The sequence below is a fragment of the Accipiter gentilis genome, chromosome 7, assembly GCF_929443795.1.
Source record: "Accipiter gentilis chromosome 7, bAccGen1.1, whole genome shotgun sequence".
In the NCBI taxonomy this organism is placed as follows: domain Eukaryota; kingdom Metazoa; phylum Chordata; class Aves; order Accipitriformes; family Accipitridae; genus Astur; species Astur gentilis.
This window is the reverse complement of record NC_064886.1, coordinates 43,467,923-43,485,985: the sequence shown is the minus strand read 5'-3', so window position 1 is coordinate 43,485,985 and position 18,063 is coordinate 43,467,923. Positions and strand designations below refer to the sequence as shown.

Below are 18,063 nucleotides of genomic sequence, written 5' to 3'. Positions count from 1 at the left end.
GAAAATAAACTGCTATATTCAAGAGGTAAAACCTGACTTAGTGCCCCAATAAAAATATGACTGCAACACAGCACTAGACATGAGAATTTCTGATGTGGGAACTCACAAATGTCCCAACAATAGTAAAAGCTGTTCAGAACTCACAAACTGACAGGCATTTAGGGCCATGAAGATGAAAGGCCTGGAGCATCTTTCCCCCAAGGAGAAGCTGAGAGAGCTGGGACTGTTCAGCCTGGGAAGAGAAGGCTCAGGGGGGTCTTATCCATGTGTAGAAATATCTGATGGGAGTGAATGAGAGGGTCTTCTCAGCAGTGCCCAGTGACAGGACAAAAGGCAACAGGCACCAATTAAAACACATTAAATTCCATCTTCATTATCTTAACCACAAAGGAAGCCAAACACTAGCACAGGTTGCCCAGAGAGGTTGTAGAGTCTCCATCCATGAAGACAGTCAAAACCCAACTGCACATGGTCCCAGGCAAACTGCTCTAGCTGGCGCAGCTTGAGCAGGGGGTTTGGATTAGATGATCTCAAGATGTCCCTGTCAACCTCAGTGACGGCATGACTGAGAGCTGGCGCTGCCTCCAGAAGTATTCACCCTGGTCCTCTCCTACCCCCTGCACAACTGGGACTTATGATTCTTTTCAGAATTTTAACCTAAATCAGATTCCTGGGGTCTGTAGCATTTACTTACAAGATATAAGGAAGACTACCAGGAACTGTAATTATAAGTTCCTCAGTAAGTCTGCTTTAATAGGAATACATATTCCAAGCTAAGCCACCTTCTTTCCCCCCTAAGAAACAAAAACATACTCAAATATTTTAAACCAGGAGACCTCCTAACATTAAAGTGGAAGACAAGAAATATTTCTTCACCAAGATCAGACTGTGGAATTTCTTGGTGAATCCAAAACTAACTAAGAGTCAAAATAACTGCATAAGATTCTAGGTACTCCTGTTATACCCCAAATAGTTAAGCATATACACACATACATACAAAGGAACCTCACAGCAAAGGGAGATATACCCAAATTGTGAAACGTGTTGTTAGTGGGACTCGTGTTACTCAAACTTATAGATATGCGGTGCTGCTTGGCACAAGCTCTGCTACAGCCTGCAGAAGGAGCCACTGCTGCCATCAACACTCTCTGAGGACAAGCACTGAGGGAGGGAAGCGGAATGTAATTTTAACGGAGGCAGATCCTCACTTACAACTCGCATCTTCCTGCCCCACTTTACAAAGCAGCTTGCATGACCACTATCGGTTAATAGCCACATTAGTAGGTCATGTTCCCCTATGCACAAGAAAACAGAAACTGTCATAGGCAACAGAAGCTACTGAACTGTACAGCTTATTATTTTCCAATCACTCTGTAGTGCTTCTATCAAAACTTACAGATTCTGCTGCTGAGTGAATCCATAAAAAAATCAGGTTTCTAGACAATGAGAGACTGAAACAACTGGCTTGTAATATCAGGTTTTCTGAAGAGAAGTGGAACTCCAACATGTGAAAACTTTTTATTACTGTCTTTAAATCTCTTTCATTCCTATATGCTTTGTCTTGTCTGGGCATTAATGGGAACTGCTATCCAACTTCCTTTTGTTTGCCAAACAGCCTGAACTTCACCACAACTCAAATCTGCTTTTAGTATCAAAACTTTGCATTAATTTGGCATATTGCGTTAGTTTTATAAACTGTGTAAAGTGACCTGAACTTCTTTCTTATTATTTACAAAGCAACTGTAAAACCTTTCCAGCTGCTGGAGGGACAAGTAATCAAGGGGAATTGGAGAACGATTCTTCAAAGCGTATTTATGTAAATAGTGCAAACATTCCTCTTAGTCTGGTGCGGTGATATTCACTATACAAATCACTAACAACTACATAAGTTAATAACGTAACATAACTGATGTTGAGCATTCCCATTTCAAACACTGCTAAAGCACTGCATGCTTTTGGAAATAGCAGTTACTTAAGATTTTACTATGTGCCCATTAGAATCTGCTGTTACGCCACTGTTCAAAGTTAGATCTGAGAGTTCATGTCAGTCAGTTCCTAAAATAATTGCTGTACTTGCTGATGAGAAGGCCAAAACTTGTCTGAATATTCATTCAATCTCATCAGTTTACTCTTTACATAAACACAGAGAAGATAACAAACATGATAAACTGCAAAGACATGACCACATACCTTACTTCACCTGCACTTTGGCCCCTCATCAAATCCTGCTAGGGTTTAGCAGCGTATCTAAACTTCAGAATGAGTTCAGGCCATTGCCTTTTTGTATGAAAGAAAGCATTACTTCTCCTCCATTTTCTCCAACTCAAAAGAAGTACATTTCCACGTAAAACTAAGTAATCTGTGTCCCAGTGCAAAAATCAGATCAAGGCTCCAGGCTGACAACGATTTTTAGTCAACAGACCCTAAAAGGTAACTATGTTGTTGAAAACTTACAAAGACCAGATGCTTTACAAGAATTGAAAAATGTTAATCTGCAATCTAGGAAACACATGATAAAAAATTTACTTCTTGACTATACTAAACAACAGTATGCTATAGATTCCACTTATGAGCAGCTACAAAGTTATTTCAAATATGCAGGTCCTGAACTAATTGAAGCATAAGTACTCTTAACTCCTAACATTTTCATATTCTAAAAATTTTCAGATCTCTATTAAAGCAAGTGTCAAAACGGCAGAAAGAACTTTCCAGAACAAAGTAGAAGAGATGCCAAGTGGCATAACCTTTTGTCAACAAAGAATATGATGAATCAAAAAAAGAAAGACTAAGGTGGGAGGAAAAAGTATTGGGGAAGAGTGTCTTCCTCTAAAGCATACCCAGAATAAGAAATTATCTGCACAATAACTCAAGACAGTATTCCAACCTCTAAGTCCCTGAGAACCCCCCAACATTGCTGGATTAAAAGACAACGTAATAAAATGTACCCATTTGACTTTGCAAGTGGAAGAAGTCTGAACCCAACACATCTGATCACAGGTAACCACACGTTCATGGCCTGCAGGCTTGAACAGCACCCCTCCTCCAGGAGCAAGCCCAGCTGACGAAGCAGCAGAGCCCATTGCCTTGTGAAACGGATCACTGCAACACTTGCCATGCTCATGCGGAGATCTCACTACATCAAGTCCAATCCAAGCTCCTCATTGCAATACTCAAATCCTTCCACAGGACTGAAATATATTCTCTCCAATTACGGTTTCTTTGAATATCTAAATTTAAATAGGACAAGAGAATTGGGCAATGTATGGAGATTCTCCAATAGAAAAAAATCTACAATTTTCATAGAACTATGTAAAGTATCCAAAACGAGTAAAATTGACAATGAAAAAAATCCAACTAGTCTTAGAACTAAAGAAAAAGCTTTTAATCCAACTTCATTTCCCCTACTTCTTGATCCACACCACACGTTCACACTCAGATACAAACAGGCAGCAAAGGAGAACCTAAGGCAGGAACACAGCCTCACACTCTTCCATCCACACCTGCAGCAGGAGAGGTGCTGTGACCAGCTTCCCAAACTCCAGAAATGGATTCCCTCACCGATCCCCAAGAAACCAGCCCAGGCAGGAAGCCTGGCTTTCCTGGTCTCGGCACAAGAGCACAGGCACAGTAAATGCAACAGAAGGCATGACGTGAGGGGCATTTCTTTCTGTGGCTGAGCCAGTTTAGCAGTTCTACCTCATCTGCTACCTCCTCTACCATTTAATCCCAGTCCTCGATACCCCCTTTCTTGTCTTGACACCACTACTTGTGCAGCTGCAGAGTAAACTAGACTAGGGAGCAGAACAGCGTTAGAAAATCCTATCAAAAGTACAATATACTCATTCTAGATTGGTTTCCCAATCCTATTCATCTTGCAGCCACAAAAAACAATTGTGCTGGCACAATTCAGAGAACTGTACATGGGCGAGAACAGACGGCAGGGGAAAAAGGTCTGTTTAAACAGCTCTGTCACTGGAATATTCAAATTATGGTGTGAAAAGCTGTGAATTCAAAATCCTCCCCCCTACCCCCAGCACCACACATAATCATCTTGCAGCAACACATTCCATAGTTTTGTTTTTTAAAGCCAATAAACTGGCAAGATTCAAAGTAGAAATGGACATTTACAAGTCTGACGCAGAATTTAAGGAACTTTGGTAGAATCCCTTTCAGTTGACTTAAGTCAGAATGTCCCAGGGGCAGCTGGAAGAGCTGCAACAGGCGGATGTATGCAGTCCATCCCTCACATAACACCCAGCACTGCTTGTCCAGCATGGCACCTTCTGTGAGCTACAAAAAGAAGTTAAGAATTATTACAAAAAGAAGCTAAGTATTATTTCTATTCCTAAAAACTGCTAGTACTAATTCTAAAGTTCAAAACTAAGAGCAGGCTCTTACTATTTTTATAAAGCATCTGTTACATCCCTCTTTGATAATTCAGTCACTGTCTTATTGGGGTTATCCCTTGGATCATGGAAAGAAAAAAGTTTTGGTAGAAAAAAATTTCACCAAAAACCACATGTTGTATCAACAATTACCAGTAAAGACAAGTAGATTACCATCATTTAACATTTAAGCATGGAGGAAAACGGAGTTTTGACTATATGACATTTTTAGGGCAAAAGAGCTATTTAAGAGACTAGTAACATTTTTCTTGTTGCTTCCAAGTTCCAGAAAGTCTCACAGTTTTACGGTTACTGAGCTGAGTAAAGCAAAATCAGGGCGGGGGGATATGAATAAAAAGTTCTAAAGTTCTGATGATACTTGCTGCAGTGCAAAAATGCAACTTTATTAGTACACACATGTTACTTTGTAATTGTTCAAAAGGCATGTATTGGCTAACTTAATCACACATTTAATCAGTTCAGATTTAGTACCTGACATTTGATGAACTGCTTTAATCACAGTTTTTCACCTCTTCCTGTTTACAATTAATAGCTAACTTTACTATATTTGAATGTTGCATACGATATTCAACCACAGAACAACTAGCCTCAAGGTTTTAGGTTTTATGCTCCAGTGATTCTTCTACTACATTACTAATTTGTATGCACATTTGGGTTGTTTTATTTCAAAAAGGACAGTACATTATGTAAAGGTGGGAATTAAACCTATTACATTCTAAACATTTTCAGCATTCAAAAATGCATGCATTTCTGTATATCTCTATTATCTTCTTATTAGGAGATACCATCCATCTGCAATGGTTACAAAGCATATACCTTTTTTAATATTGATTATACATAAAAGGATGGGGTTTAGCCCTTAGCACAGGTCAGTTCCTTAGGATCAACAGGGATGAGCTTCAGCAACAGGCCTTGGAATCAACACTCTGCTTTCCTCTTGTTTTTAACAGCTATAACCAGTCATATTCCAGAGGCCTGAAACTTAAGTACAGTTTCACTATTATTTTAAGCCAATATAAGCTGGCACTGCTGCTGAAAGACATAGTCCCACCCTTCCCCACTGCTAGTTTTCACATGTCCTTTCCTTGAGTCAGCACAAGCCATTCACAAAGACCCACAGCAAACATGACCAGGATACTCACCTAGTTAAAAATCAACATTTCTCTTCCCCTTTTCCTTTTTGTTGTTGGGGGGCAGGGTTGAGGAGGAATAAGGGAAAAGCTGAGTTAATTTTAACATGATCAGTTCCCCAATCCAGTTCACTGCATGGCCATGTAAGCGTTGGCATGAGCAGAGCAGCAAAGAAAAGATAGGGGACAAGACTGCTTTAACTCAGCAAGTGGGAATTCATACTGGCTGGAACTGCTCACAAAACCACACCTATAAGAGTAAAAACTGGAAGATAAAGTACTGAGGTACTCAAAGAAAAATATTTTCTTTCCCAAGCTATGCATAAATGAAAAGAAATAACTCAAATTACCAGATCAAATTTTAAATTAACAACTCTCCCTTTGTCTGCGTTGACATTTCACCTTAGGTCTGTGTGCTTTTAGAAGTTCTGCTTAACATTTTTAAAGGAATATAAGCAACAAAAAACTTAACCGAAATGGCCATGCAAGCCAAAACTTTAACATATGGCGCGGGGACAGACCAATGACATAACTCGGTCTGTCCAGGGAATGGGACAAAATCTACCATAAAAATATTGCACTAATGTAAGCTATGTCTTGATTCACTGGGTTTTCAAATATAACTTCACTTTGAAGAGCAGGCAAGTACATTTTAATCAGCACACTAATAATCTTCTACTTTAATTTCAATAAACTAAAGTTTGTATGTTAGAAAACCTCGGTTACTCCCAAGACCACCCCAATCTTACAGCTTCTCTCACCTTTGTAATCTCTGTATTTCCAAAACATCACAGTGATCATGAACGACAAACTTACACGACCGGTATCATTAAACCGCAGCCATCCCAAAGCGCACACAGGAATGCAATTCAGAGGAAAAGTTACTGGCCCCAATTCAATTTGGGAGTCGGATTCCAAACTGCAGGGTAGCTGCACTTCTAGGAGACCAGTTACGAGAAACTACATGCTCCTAACACACCCTCATCACAAATGCATATTTGTGGCTTTCTCACTGTGTTCAGACCTTTCCCTTTATCTCATCAGTTGTATTCATATTCTGATCCAGAGCATTTGTCCACAGGATAAGTTTATCCATTATCTATCTAGGAAAAAAAAAAGCAGCACACTTAAGTGTGTTCTGATTAATCAGATAACCACTAATACCTTTTCCTAAATTCAGCTAAAAATTGTACTAATATACCTCACAGCAAAGAGGAACACTTAATTATTCATTCTGTAAAAGTATATTCATTTGTTCTAAATTTTAATTTAAATTAAATTGCATTTCAACATCTCCTTGATCTTTTATTATGACAAAATATAAAAAGCAAACCTTGCTTTAACCTCTTTACAACCATTCACTGCTTTATACACCTCTATCATATGCCATCTTGTTTGGATCACAAAGCTCGTTATGGCTACTCCTAAGCATCAAACAACCTTCTCTGGACACTTTCTAGCTCTGAACCCGCATCAACGCCACCGGAAGAAAAAATACACTCTTGATTAATCAGTGGAAGATCCTCTTCCTACATGAAACAGACACTCAACCATTCCATTAAATATAAAAAATTTTGAGAATTCACAGTAAGATTGGCGAGTTCACAAGTTCTGCTCAGTTAAGTATGAGTCCTTGAAGAGATTTCACAACTTACATGGAACCTTTTTTGTTTTAAATGTTTTACCAATTACTTTAACAGTGCGCACTTTTCAAATATCCAGTATAAATTATAATTTTGATGGGGTTTTATCACCTGTATTTTATTTTTTTTTAATTAGAACTGCCCTGTTTCAAAATACTCTTTCCCTTTTATTGCCCTCACTAGGGCTGAAACAAATTGGAATACTTACATGTTGGATAACAGGAGAGCCTTAAACCCTTGTAGTAACATCTTTAAAAAATTTTACAAACTGTTATACGCTGGTGATAACTTTAAGATCTCTACAGAACAGCGAGACAATGACTTAGAGCAGTTGGAGAGCTTTAAAGATGTGCTTTGGCTCATTAAAGTATTTTTTGTTTAGCTTCACCACTAACGACACACAACTGAGAGTTAATGAGCATATTACAATTAGTTCCAAAAATTCTAAAAAAGTTTAATCTTTCCTGTAACAATATTAGACTCTGATTAGCTACCTTCACTTCAGGGTAATAAGAGACATTAAAATTTCTTTTGTCATACACTCCCAACAGTGCTCCCCACGCCAGTTGTACTGTAGGCAGATGTGTTCAACAAACTACTGGTAGTGACTTTCAAGTCTTTTAAATAAGACAACAGAAGCTAAGAACTCGTGTAGTAGGGAAGATTTGCCCTAACACACATCTCCTTATTACCGTCCACTTGTCAAAACTAAAATTCTGCTATTATGAAAACAGGCGTTCCGTTCGTTTACTTTCAGCATTCCCTGCATTCTCTCTTGGCCTCACTTCCCACGGGCCGATGACGCCGGTTTACACACACCACACACCACCCCAAGACCCCCACCGACGGGGTACACGCTGGGAGATGGTCTGAACTCCCCGGTACCGCAACCCACCACCGTGCTGAAAACCAGCCCTCCGCTGCTCGGGCTTTTTGCCAGTTTCTAACCCAAATCAGAACGTTCACGTCCTCTCCAAGGCCTCTTCTTCCACGGAAACCCTTTTCCGAGAAACTTTAACAACCAGATTTTGGGATACCTCCAGCCTCCCGTATTCCCCGTGCCCCATTACTTCTCGTTCCCACCTCCAGGCCCAAGCATCGGTCGTCTTCCCCCCCGCCCCGGGCTGCGCCGGGGCTCGGCCCGCATCCCCGCGGATGCGCCGACGAACAGTGAGGTAAACAGGGCCGCATTCCCGGTACCAGCACCGGCAGGGAGAAAGGGAGGGAGGGAGGGAGGGAGCCCCGCGGGGAGGGCGCGCAGCCTCCCACCGCGACGCCGCTCCCGCGGGGGCCGCCGCCGGGCCCCGAGCGCAGGAACCTGTCGGGACACATTCTTGAGGCCGCCGCGGCCGGGCAAGGAATGCGGCCGGGAGAGCCCGGGCTCAACCCCACCGCCGACCGCGGGGGGCCCCTCGCTGCGGGGTACCGGCGGCCGAGCATCCAGGTGGGGCCCGCAGGCCGCCGCCGGCACGGCGGGGGACGACGACGACGGGGCTGGGGGGGGGGGGGGGGGGGGACAACAACGACGAGACGACGGACTTCGGGGCGGGCGAAGCTCCCTGCCGGCCCCAGGAGGAGGCGGGGAAGGCGGGGGGGGGGGGGGGGGGGGGGTCGGGTCGGCCGTTAGCGACGGTTAACGGCGCGGGACTCGGCAGCGGCGGCGCGGCTCCCCCCCCCCCGCCCCGCGGCCCCGCCTCCCCGGCCCGGTGCCACACTCACCCTTGGAGTAGAGGGACTTGGGGGACTCGAGGTCGAGGTCGGCGCTGAGCAGAGAGATGAAGTCCGAGGGCATCGCAGCTCCGCGGCCCGGCAGGGGCGAGGGGAGCGGCGGGAGGAGGGGGGGGCCGGGCCGGGAGGGGGGGGCTGCTACCTCCGCCGCCCCGGGGTGGGGAGGGGAGACACCGGCAGGCGAGAGCGCGGCGCTCCGCACGTCGGGGCCGCGAATCGGACCGGGTCGGGCCAGGCCGGGGGGCTCCGCTCGCCGTCGAGGACCGGGCGCCGCCACCCGCCGCCGCTGACAGGAACCGGCTGCTGCCAACGGAACGCGCCCGACCGCCCCCTCCGTTACCGCTCTGCGCATGCGCGGACGCCGGGGGGGGCGGGGGGGGCCGCACACAAGGAACCCCAGCGCCGCCGGTCCGCGCATGCGTCCCGGCGGAGGTGGGGGGAGAGGCGCGGCGACGGAACAGCCCACCGGCGGGACGCTACGCGCCTGCGCGCGAAGGGATCGGCGGCCGCGTTCCCCCGGCCAGCGCCGACAGAACCGCACGGCGCATGCGGGAGAAGGAGGAGCGCGGCGGGGCGGCGGAGGGCGGCGGGGCCGCCGGCGGGAAGAGCCGCCGCGGTGGCGGGGGGCGCGGAAGCGTCTAGAACGGGGCGGGGGGGCGGGGGGGGAGCCGGCCCTTCAGGGAGCCCATGGCGCTGAGGGGAGCGGGGCGGCAGCAGCGGGGTGTGTGTGTGTCTAAACTGGCCGCGTCCCGGCTGGGCCGCAGCAACGAGCCCCCGGGCTGTCGTGGGGGAGCGCTCGGCGCTGCCTTGGTGTGGGAAGGGGCGAAACTGACGATGCGGGGAGCCTGTCCGCCGAACGAACTCCGGTTTATGTTGTCCCAAATAAAGCAGCAGGTGTTTCTAAGCGGACAAAACGGAAATGTGGAAAGAGTGTCGACAGTGCTTTTTAATTAAGCGAAAAGAAGGTGGCGTACACCTTAGGAAAACAAGCACCCCACATCTGGGTAATTGGGAGAACAGGAGGTGCGGGAGTCTGGGAGCCCCTTTCCCTGGCTAAGAAGGGGGAGGAGGTAAGGCAAGGTCACCCGCACAGATTTAAAACCCCTTTTCCAAGGTGATAAAAATCGGCTTTGGAAATGGGAAAGGGATCGGAAGGTGAGAGGGCTTGCCGTGTGAGTGGATGGAGGTGCCAGCCAAATGCTTAAGCTGTGAAAAATGGGGGAGGAAGGAGCTGTGAACAGCTGACGCATGCCTTCGGCTCCGCAGAGGGTCCGGTTTCCCCGTGGGGACTGTGTCACCAAAAGGTTGGCTCCGGTCCCTCCTGCAGCTGGCTCCCATGCCAGTCTGCTCTCGGATCCTAGTGAAATCGCTCCCCGAAAACACTCGGCTCCTTCCAGAAACTCGCCGCACCCCACCAGCCAGGACAGCGGTGCACAGGAGGGTTTCTGGACACACCTTCAACACCGTCCACTGCTGGCTGCCCGCTGGTCGGTCACCATGGGGCAGCCTCCCCGGTGTCTTCACCAGGTGTCCCACCACGCTCCTGGGCTCGCGGCACTGTTGCTTCGGTGCTTCGAGCCCCAGGATTTCATTCTGCCGTGTAACCCACAAGGCAGAGTGCTGAGACGGTGCCTGTGGAGTCGGCGCACGGCATCCCCGTTTCACAGCCCCGCGGAAGAATGATGGCAACTGCGTGGTACGCGTTCGGTTTTATTTGAAGTCGGGTATCTCTTTCATCCCAGACGTACTGCTTTAATCCCCCGGAGCTGCGCTGGCTTTTCCTCTCCTCTGCCCGACTTCATTGTCATTTGTGGCGTTTTGAGAGGGCACGGTGCTCGAGCCGTGGAGTACGCCTACAGATTTCAGCACTGTCCAAGAGCTCATTTGTATCTAGCCTCTGACATCCTTTTCTGCACTTGTTCGAGTGTGTAAGGCTTTGCCCAGCAAGGCTCTCTGCCTTTGCCTTAAGGAGTCGCCTTGTCGCCTGTGAAGGCAGCCAGTGTGTGCCCTGCGGAGCGGGGAAACGAGTCCCACCGTGCAGAAGCCATCACACCGGGGCCATGCTGGTGACCAGCCCCCTGCCCAAGGTATGCCTCCCTCACAGGGCCCTTCCCTGGGCAGTCACAGCCTGGATGCGACTGCTCTGTTCCCCGGGGAGCACTTGTTATGGCGCAGCGTAATTCTGGTGCTGTTTCAGGGTGCTCAGAAGCGTTCACCAACAAAGTGACAAAAAATACCATACAATTTTTATTAAATGCGTTATTTTTATCATATCTACAGCGGAGAGCATTTCTGAGGCTGAACCACAGCTAAAGCAAGGTGGTTTTCTTCCTTCACAGTAAGTACGATCATCCCTGGGAACAGTTCTGGCCGCTTGCGTGCTGCCATGCAGAACAAGAGTGGCACTCATGTTTTGCTCAGAATAGGCTGTCGAGGCCTCCGGGACACATCCCCGGCTGTTTGCTGCTGCCAGCAGAGCTGTGCTTCTGCCTTTCAGAAGTGCCAAGCAAGTTTCTCCGCCGCCTGTGCCCGGAGCTTGCGCAGGCCTTTGCCTTCGCTCTCGTAGCTCCTGTGCCAAGTGGAGCGGGCAGAGAGCATCATGTGAGGACATTGTTCATTTGCTTCAAGCCAGGCACGAGTATCTTCTCAAGTTAAAATCTTCCAAAGGATTTTGCTGTAATCACTACACTAACATTCAGCCAGCAGGTAACATTTCTTTGTGGCAGCCTGGCTGTTTGCTTTGCAGTTTCTTAAGTTCTGGCAGTGGCAAGGAGGGGTTACCAAGTTTCAGAAGGCAGTGTGCTGCTGCCAAGTTCCATGTGCCCTACTTTGGCAAAAAAATCCCTCACTGAATGGAGTAGAGGAGCACCCAGATAACAGTCCTTCGGAGACCTGATTCTGGAAATGTTACCAGAGCAAAAAAATCCTCTTGCTAATGGAGCAAAGGGAAGCAACGTGAGGCAGACCTGGAATTACAGCTGAAGGCATTTCACGGACAGTTTTCGTGGCCTACTAGCCGCTAAGAAGCTGTATGTGATTTGAACTGTCCATAGGGGTGAAGAGATGGTACATGTATTCTCCGAAAGCGGCTGACACCCTGAGAACCAGCGCAGCTCCCGAGTGGCAGCAGCGGGAAGCTGGGGTGGGCAGCACACTGCCTTGGAAAGGGGGAGGGACAGATGTGGGTAAGTTGAGGGTCCTTTGGGGGACCTTAATGGAAGATCACAGGCACAGTAAGCTTTGTGTATCACCCAGGGCACTCACACGCTGCATTTAACTGTCGACAGTTGCCACCACTTGTTTGTTGTCCTGAAAAGACATGGATTCATTCCTGTGCACAAGGAATAGGAAATAGCTGTGAACTGCAGGCAGCAAAGCTGCAAGGATCTGTTGAAGCAGCAGCATGTGAATGAGCTCTACCAGGAGTCACCAGCACCGCTCTTCTACGTGGTTTGGAAAAGGCACTCTGTCCTCCCTGTGCCGAATCTTGGGCTTTTTCTTTATATGACCAATTAAAGTTAAAAATGAAACCCCAGTTGCTGTCCCTGTGTATTCTTCTGTGCCAATGAGGCATACTTTGTATTGCAGAGGTGGAGGCTGGGCTGCAAGGTGCTCTGATGTGTTTTCCAGCACATCTCCTTGTGTGACCTGACAAATTTAGCTCCTAGCAGCTGAACAGCTGTGCCACCACCACCCCTCGTGAACCACAGAGCAGCGCTGACCGAGTTCAGTGTGCCGGGTGCTGCGGCTGAGCCGATTTCATGGTTAATACAGCTATAAGGGAGGAGTACTGCTGCTCCCACCACCCACTGCTGCAGCATGAAATGCTTCTCCTGCCAAACCCCGCAGCCCTGTCCTGCCCTGGCCACGTCCTCATGCCATTTGCGCTGGCTCCACTGGTTTTCCAACAAGCTCATGCACAGAAGCCGCTCAGCAAAACATCCAGGTAGATGCCGAAGCCGATGCAGTGGGCGTAGAGGCTGGTGGTGGGGCAGAGGCAGCCCGGTGACGGCCACAGCTGTGTCACGACATCGCTGCAGCAGTGACTGGGAGACTGTCACCGTAACCCGATGTGACTGGAAGATGCCGTGGAAAGAGGTAGTTGAGCCCTGAACCACATACTTCACCCCCTCCCATGCCCAGCACTAGAGCTCCCTCAGTCCCATGGTGAGCGGTGTCAATAAAGTAGTCTGTCTGAAGCGAATACTTTTTTTTTGGTGAGGTTATTTTGCGGTGGGATCGGTTTCCCAGCTGGAGTCCATTCTGCTCAGCACTCGTGCCAGCACAGGGCAGGTTGTGCCGTGGAGATGTGAGACTTGCCCGGGGCAGCCCACCCACACCCAGCTCAGCTCCACCACGACTGCAGGACCACAGCCCGCCTGAACTGTTAGCCTGCCTAAGAACACGAAAATCAACAAAGCAATTTGCCAAACATAGCAAAGCTAAGGGATTGAAATAAGGTAAAACGCCAGCTATAAATCCAAGAAAGAAAGAATTTCAAAGCGCGAGTCTAAAGGCATTATTTAGCTGAACTGCACAGGGGCCTTGTATAGCTGTCAGAGCATGTGGGAGAAAAGAGGAGAGCTGAATACACACAGCACTGTGCAAATTGGCAGGCTCAGATTATACGACCGTGGAATTAAAAGGATTAGCTGATAAATTTACTGAACAACTGGCAATTATTTTTATGGTGGGAAGTTTAGAGAGGGGGAAAAAAAAGCTGTGGAGCAGTTGTATTCAGAAGAGCTGAAGGGAAAAGTCCCCCCGCTTTGGCAATCGCGTACCTGCCAGCCCTGGGAGGGAAGGTGAATTCATCTGTGCCAAGTGAGGGTTGCCCTGCCTTGCCCGGCGAGGGAGGAATGCCTTTCCTTTGAGAAGAGGGAGAGCTGCTCCTACGCTGGCACTACAAAATCAAACCATTTGGGAAGCATCCAGGGGAAAAAAATGTAAGACTGCGCTATAATCACCTCCTGTCTAAGTAACGAGGGAAACAAAGGCTTTCTGAGAAGGTGCTAGTAACAGGTAGGCTGTGGCAGAGAAGAAAAACAGATCTTCCTCCTGAAAGGGGAGTGATGAGAGACAGAGCAATCAGGGATGGAGCAGGTAGCTCCCCTGCCTTTGAGGGGCAAAGGAATTCATCGCTGGCCAGCAAGAGTGGACAGTGCTGAAATCCCAGATGCTACCGGCGCAGCAGCAGCAGCAGCTACGCGTCTGCGAAAGACTGACGCTGCAGCAGGGATAGGTCACCCCCCAGCCAACGACTGTTTTAATTGCCCGTACAGTCACAGGTGACACGAGAGCATTCTCCTTACTGTTGAGACCCAAGCTAAATGCCTCTGCCTGACCAAGGCAAGCTGCGTTCATGTCTGGAGGCAGCTTCTGCTGCCCAGTGGTCCTGCAGCCACCAAGGTGTTATCCTGGGCTTCCCGAGGCCGGCGTGCCAGAGCAGGACACGGAGCAGTGGGAATGCCAGTGCCAGGCAGAGCTCCCGAGTGACGGCATGTCCCCAGGACTGACTGCACACCCGAAACCAGGGGAAATGTCTCTGGAACTGGCTAAAGTCACAAGAGCAAACAGCAAGCCACGACCGCCTCTTGCAGCTGTTCCCACGGAAGCTCGCAGTTCCCATCCGGCCGTGTTGGCTTATGGAGGGCTTTTGGCTGTGGACAGCTTTCTTTGCAGAGTCCTGGGAAGGGCAGAGCTGGTAGAGCACAAATGACAACACAGAATGAGGGTAAAAGTGGAAAAAAAAGGAGTCCTGATCCTCTGAGGAGTGAGGCAGGATCAGCCTGGCTGTTCAATCCTTGCAGTAAACTTCTAAAGCAAGGTCATGATAACAGCTGGAAGGGAGAGAGGCCGGGGATGACATGCTCGGAGACAGGTCCCTGGCGCTCCCAGGCACTCCGAGCTATCGCCGGAGAGGGGGAGGCAATGGGCAAAGGCCAAATTTGAAGAAAGGATAGATAATCTGCTTTTTGGGAGGAGAGGGCGGTCCCGTACAATTAGACTTTTTAATGACTGAATACGATTAGTCCAGGGTGCAGCGTGGAGCAGTGCCTAGCAGTGGGACTCGGGGAAGTAACCGCACTGAGACAGGTCAGCAAAACACAAGTACAAGATTTATTGGAGTCCAGCTGGAGCCATAAACTCCTCCTGTGGACCCCAGCAGGTGAAAAAGCCATGTGGAGCGTGCAGCAGAAGTGCTGCCAGGGAAGGTGGGACTCTATCTCCTTGTCTTACAGTTTTGAAATCCAGCTCGACTTACAAGATATGTTGAAAGGGGCAGAGAAGTAAAAAGATGAGGTGCAGCCAGGCGAATGGGAAGACTTCACAAGCCAGAGTGCAGGAGGATGTTCAGGATGTTGCACATACCCAATATTGACACACTGACCTGGGGTACAGATTTTACGCGAAGGCAATAAAAGCTGTTGTGTTAAGCAGAGCTGCTGAGCAACCACCCATCCAGCCTACCGAGTGACGCCGCTCCCACACCTTTGACAAACCTTAAGACAAATGGTTATTCTGGGTGGTGAATGATGGGAATACATGAAAAACGAAATTCCAGCTGCTCCTACCCCAGGTGCACCAGTGAAAGGTCCTGCAGCTGCAGCAGGCAGTGGCTGGAGCACGTGGCAGGGGACCCTGCAGCACATACAACACTGATGGTGCTGGCCAGGGGATGCTGTGAAGAAGCACATTAATTGTGCCGTGTCTCAGATTGCCGGTGGATAGCAGCGGGGAGGACTTACGGGATTTTTTCTACTTATGTTTTTACTTCTTGTGGACATGCCCTTTCCCTGAATCACAGGGGGCTTTTTAGGCTGTCTGGAGAAGCCCAGCACCAAAGAGTTGCTGGTGATGATAGGTCTGGTACCTCTTACCCAGGGAAAGCTAAGCTGCTTACGCTTCCCAAGATAGAGAAAATTTGCACATGAACAGGATGAACCTGATAAAGTGAGGCAAGAGAGAGGTTTACCTTTACCGATGAATCTCATCAGGACCTTAACCTCCAACCTCCCTTGACTTGCCCAACAACTGGGTGAGGTTTAAGCTACAAGAGCAACTACAATGTTTAATCAAATCTTTCTCCTGAGTGTTCTCAGCAGCCCCAGGTCATGCACTTCACATCACGCTGGATTGCTGTGCTGTGTTGACAGCAAACGAAACCCAGCTTGTGTTCCCTGTCTGGGAAAATTAGGGGACGGTGTAGGAGGGATTCCTACCAGTGGCTCGTAAGGGTGGCTGAAGATCAGCCGGTGTCTGGCACAGCCCAGCTGTTTGGCACCAAACCCCAGAAGTCAGCGTTGGGACTGAGTCCTCCAGCCCCATGGCTGGTGCTGGGCTCTAGGTCATGATCACATATAAAACTGGAAGCTGGAGGGGCTTGTATGCTAAAGGAGGTTGTAGATGAATGACCACTGAGCTTGTTGTGCATTTTTTCTTTACTTTTATGATTTTTGACCATTTTGTGCCTTTCGCTTTGGATAAACATCCAGTTTCAGTGCCAGGTCTAGGCAGGCTTGCGGGGGGATTCTTTAAACAAGCTCTGTAGATCCTTTTCAAATGTCAGTTTAGCTGATGGGCAAAACCTTTAATGTCCCGAAAGGGTGAACTCCCAGCGGTGCCCGTGGTGGAAACAGTGAGCAGGATCCAAACTGTAGAAGTTGCACAAACAGTGGAAGTTGAAATAACATGGTAGAGGAAACCTGCGCCCCATTTAGGAGCAGGAGGGATTGCAGCTGGGGGTGGTACACAGCTAACGTGGGTTTTTCCAGTCACCGCAGCAGAGATTTAGAAGAAGATGGGCTCCACTTGGGATTCTGCCTTTGGAGTCCGGGCTCAGGGAACTGCTGATCCCCAAAGCTTGGCAGGATCCTGAGGCAGGATCCCTGTCCGCGTCTGCTCTTTTTCACATGTTGTTCCCTGGGACATGCGCTGGTGGCTGCTGCTCGGCAGGCAGAGGGTAAGCCTTGTCTGGCTCTGGTCAGAGATCTGAATGAACTGAGGAGCAGCATCGTGTGGCCGGGGACGCAGCCAAGACAACACCTCAATGAGTCCATTCTCACTCGCACATTTGTGTAATGTGGTGACGCCTTCTGCGCACGTCTTGATTTTGCAGTTACAGTATATGGAATAAATGTAACTAAAATACACAAAAATCCTAACCAATTAACTGCCAGACACTGAAGCAGGAGACTTCCCATTAAAAGTTGTGTTCTGTGTAATTAAGGTATTTTCTCTTTTTATAATGAAGCTCCTCTCCCTGCATAAGCAGTTGGATAGCAGCAGGTGTGAGGGGGAAGGAGCCTATACCAGGATCATGGGGATAAATTAGCAGGTGCATGCGTAATACTGCTAACCCCATCTGCAATTTTGAAGCCTATGTAGGTGTTTTATTTTCTAACTGTGTTAGAAAGACTGTCAGAAAATAATTAGGCTCTGTCAACAGTTCCCCTGTTCTCAGATAACTGCTTCCTGACTCATTAGGGCTGCTGAGGTTGGCAGGAAACTTGTTTTATAGTAATTTCTGTTAGCGGTGTCCCTGGAGAAGAGACAACACCGAGCATGTGACACCGGAGTTAACTTCATCCTCGTGATGGAGGCATGGGGCGGCTGGGAGCCGTCAGGATTGCCGCATGGCAGTTACTGCTGGCATGAGACATCAGCACCTCTATATCCCTGTGCTGGAGCCGGGGACAGGACGACTGGGGATCCCAGGCTGCGTGGCTGACGGCTGGGCAAGGTCCGATTTTAAGGACTAGAAGCTGGCATGCATGATCTTCTGGTTTCCTGAATATTTGGCTGGTTCGTAAGGGGTTTAAAAAGAGAAAAGAGAGGGGCCACTTAAAACCCATTAAAGAAATGGGTCTTCCCTTTCAATCCTGGGAATAAAGCCACAGCAGCATCCCCATCCTTGCCTCTGGCAGCCATGATGTGTAAACACAAGTTGCCTGCATCAGGAGGCACCTAGTCTTCTGTGGACCGCTGGCGGCAGGGCAAGCGTCCAGCCCGAGCTCTGCTTTGGCTTCGCTACTGTCTGAGCACGTCCCAGGGCAGGAGTTTGTTCCCCGTAGCTCTCTGTCCCTTATTTTTGCCATCCCGCAGGTACTGAGATCATTAGGCAAAACCCAGCATTCGAGTTGTAATAATACTAAG

General features: G+C 48.4%; 1 protein-coding gene across 1 annotated transcript in view; it reads right to left on the bottom strand.

The window, feature by feature from the left end:
• NFAT5 (nuclear factor of activated T cells 5) overlaps positions 1-9,236 on the bottom strand; it is a 77,280-nt gene extending 68,044 nt beyond the window's left edge. The window contains exon 1 of the mRNA XM_049806822.1: positions 8,899-9,236. Coding sequence (XP_049662779.1) covers positions 8,899-8,971 — 73 coding nt within the window. The 5' untranslated portion in view covers positions 8,972-9,236. The remainder of the gene's footprint in view (positions 1-8,898) is intronic.
• Positions 9,237-18,063: the final 8,827 nt, after the last annotated feature.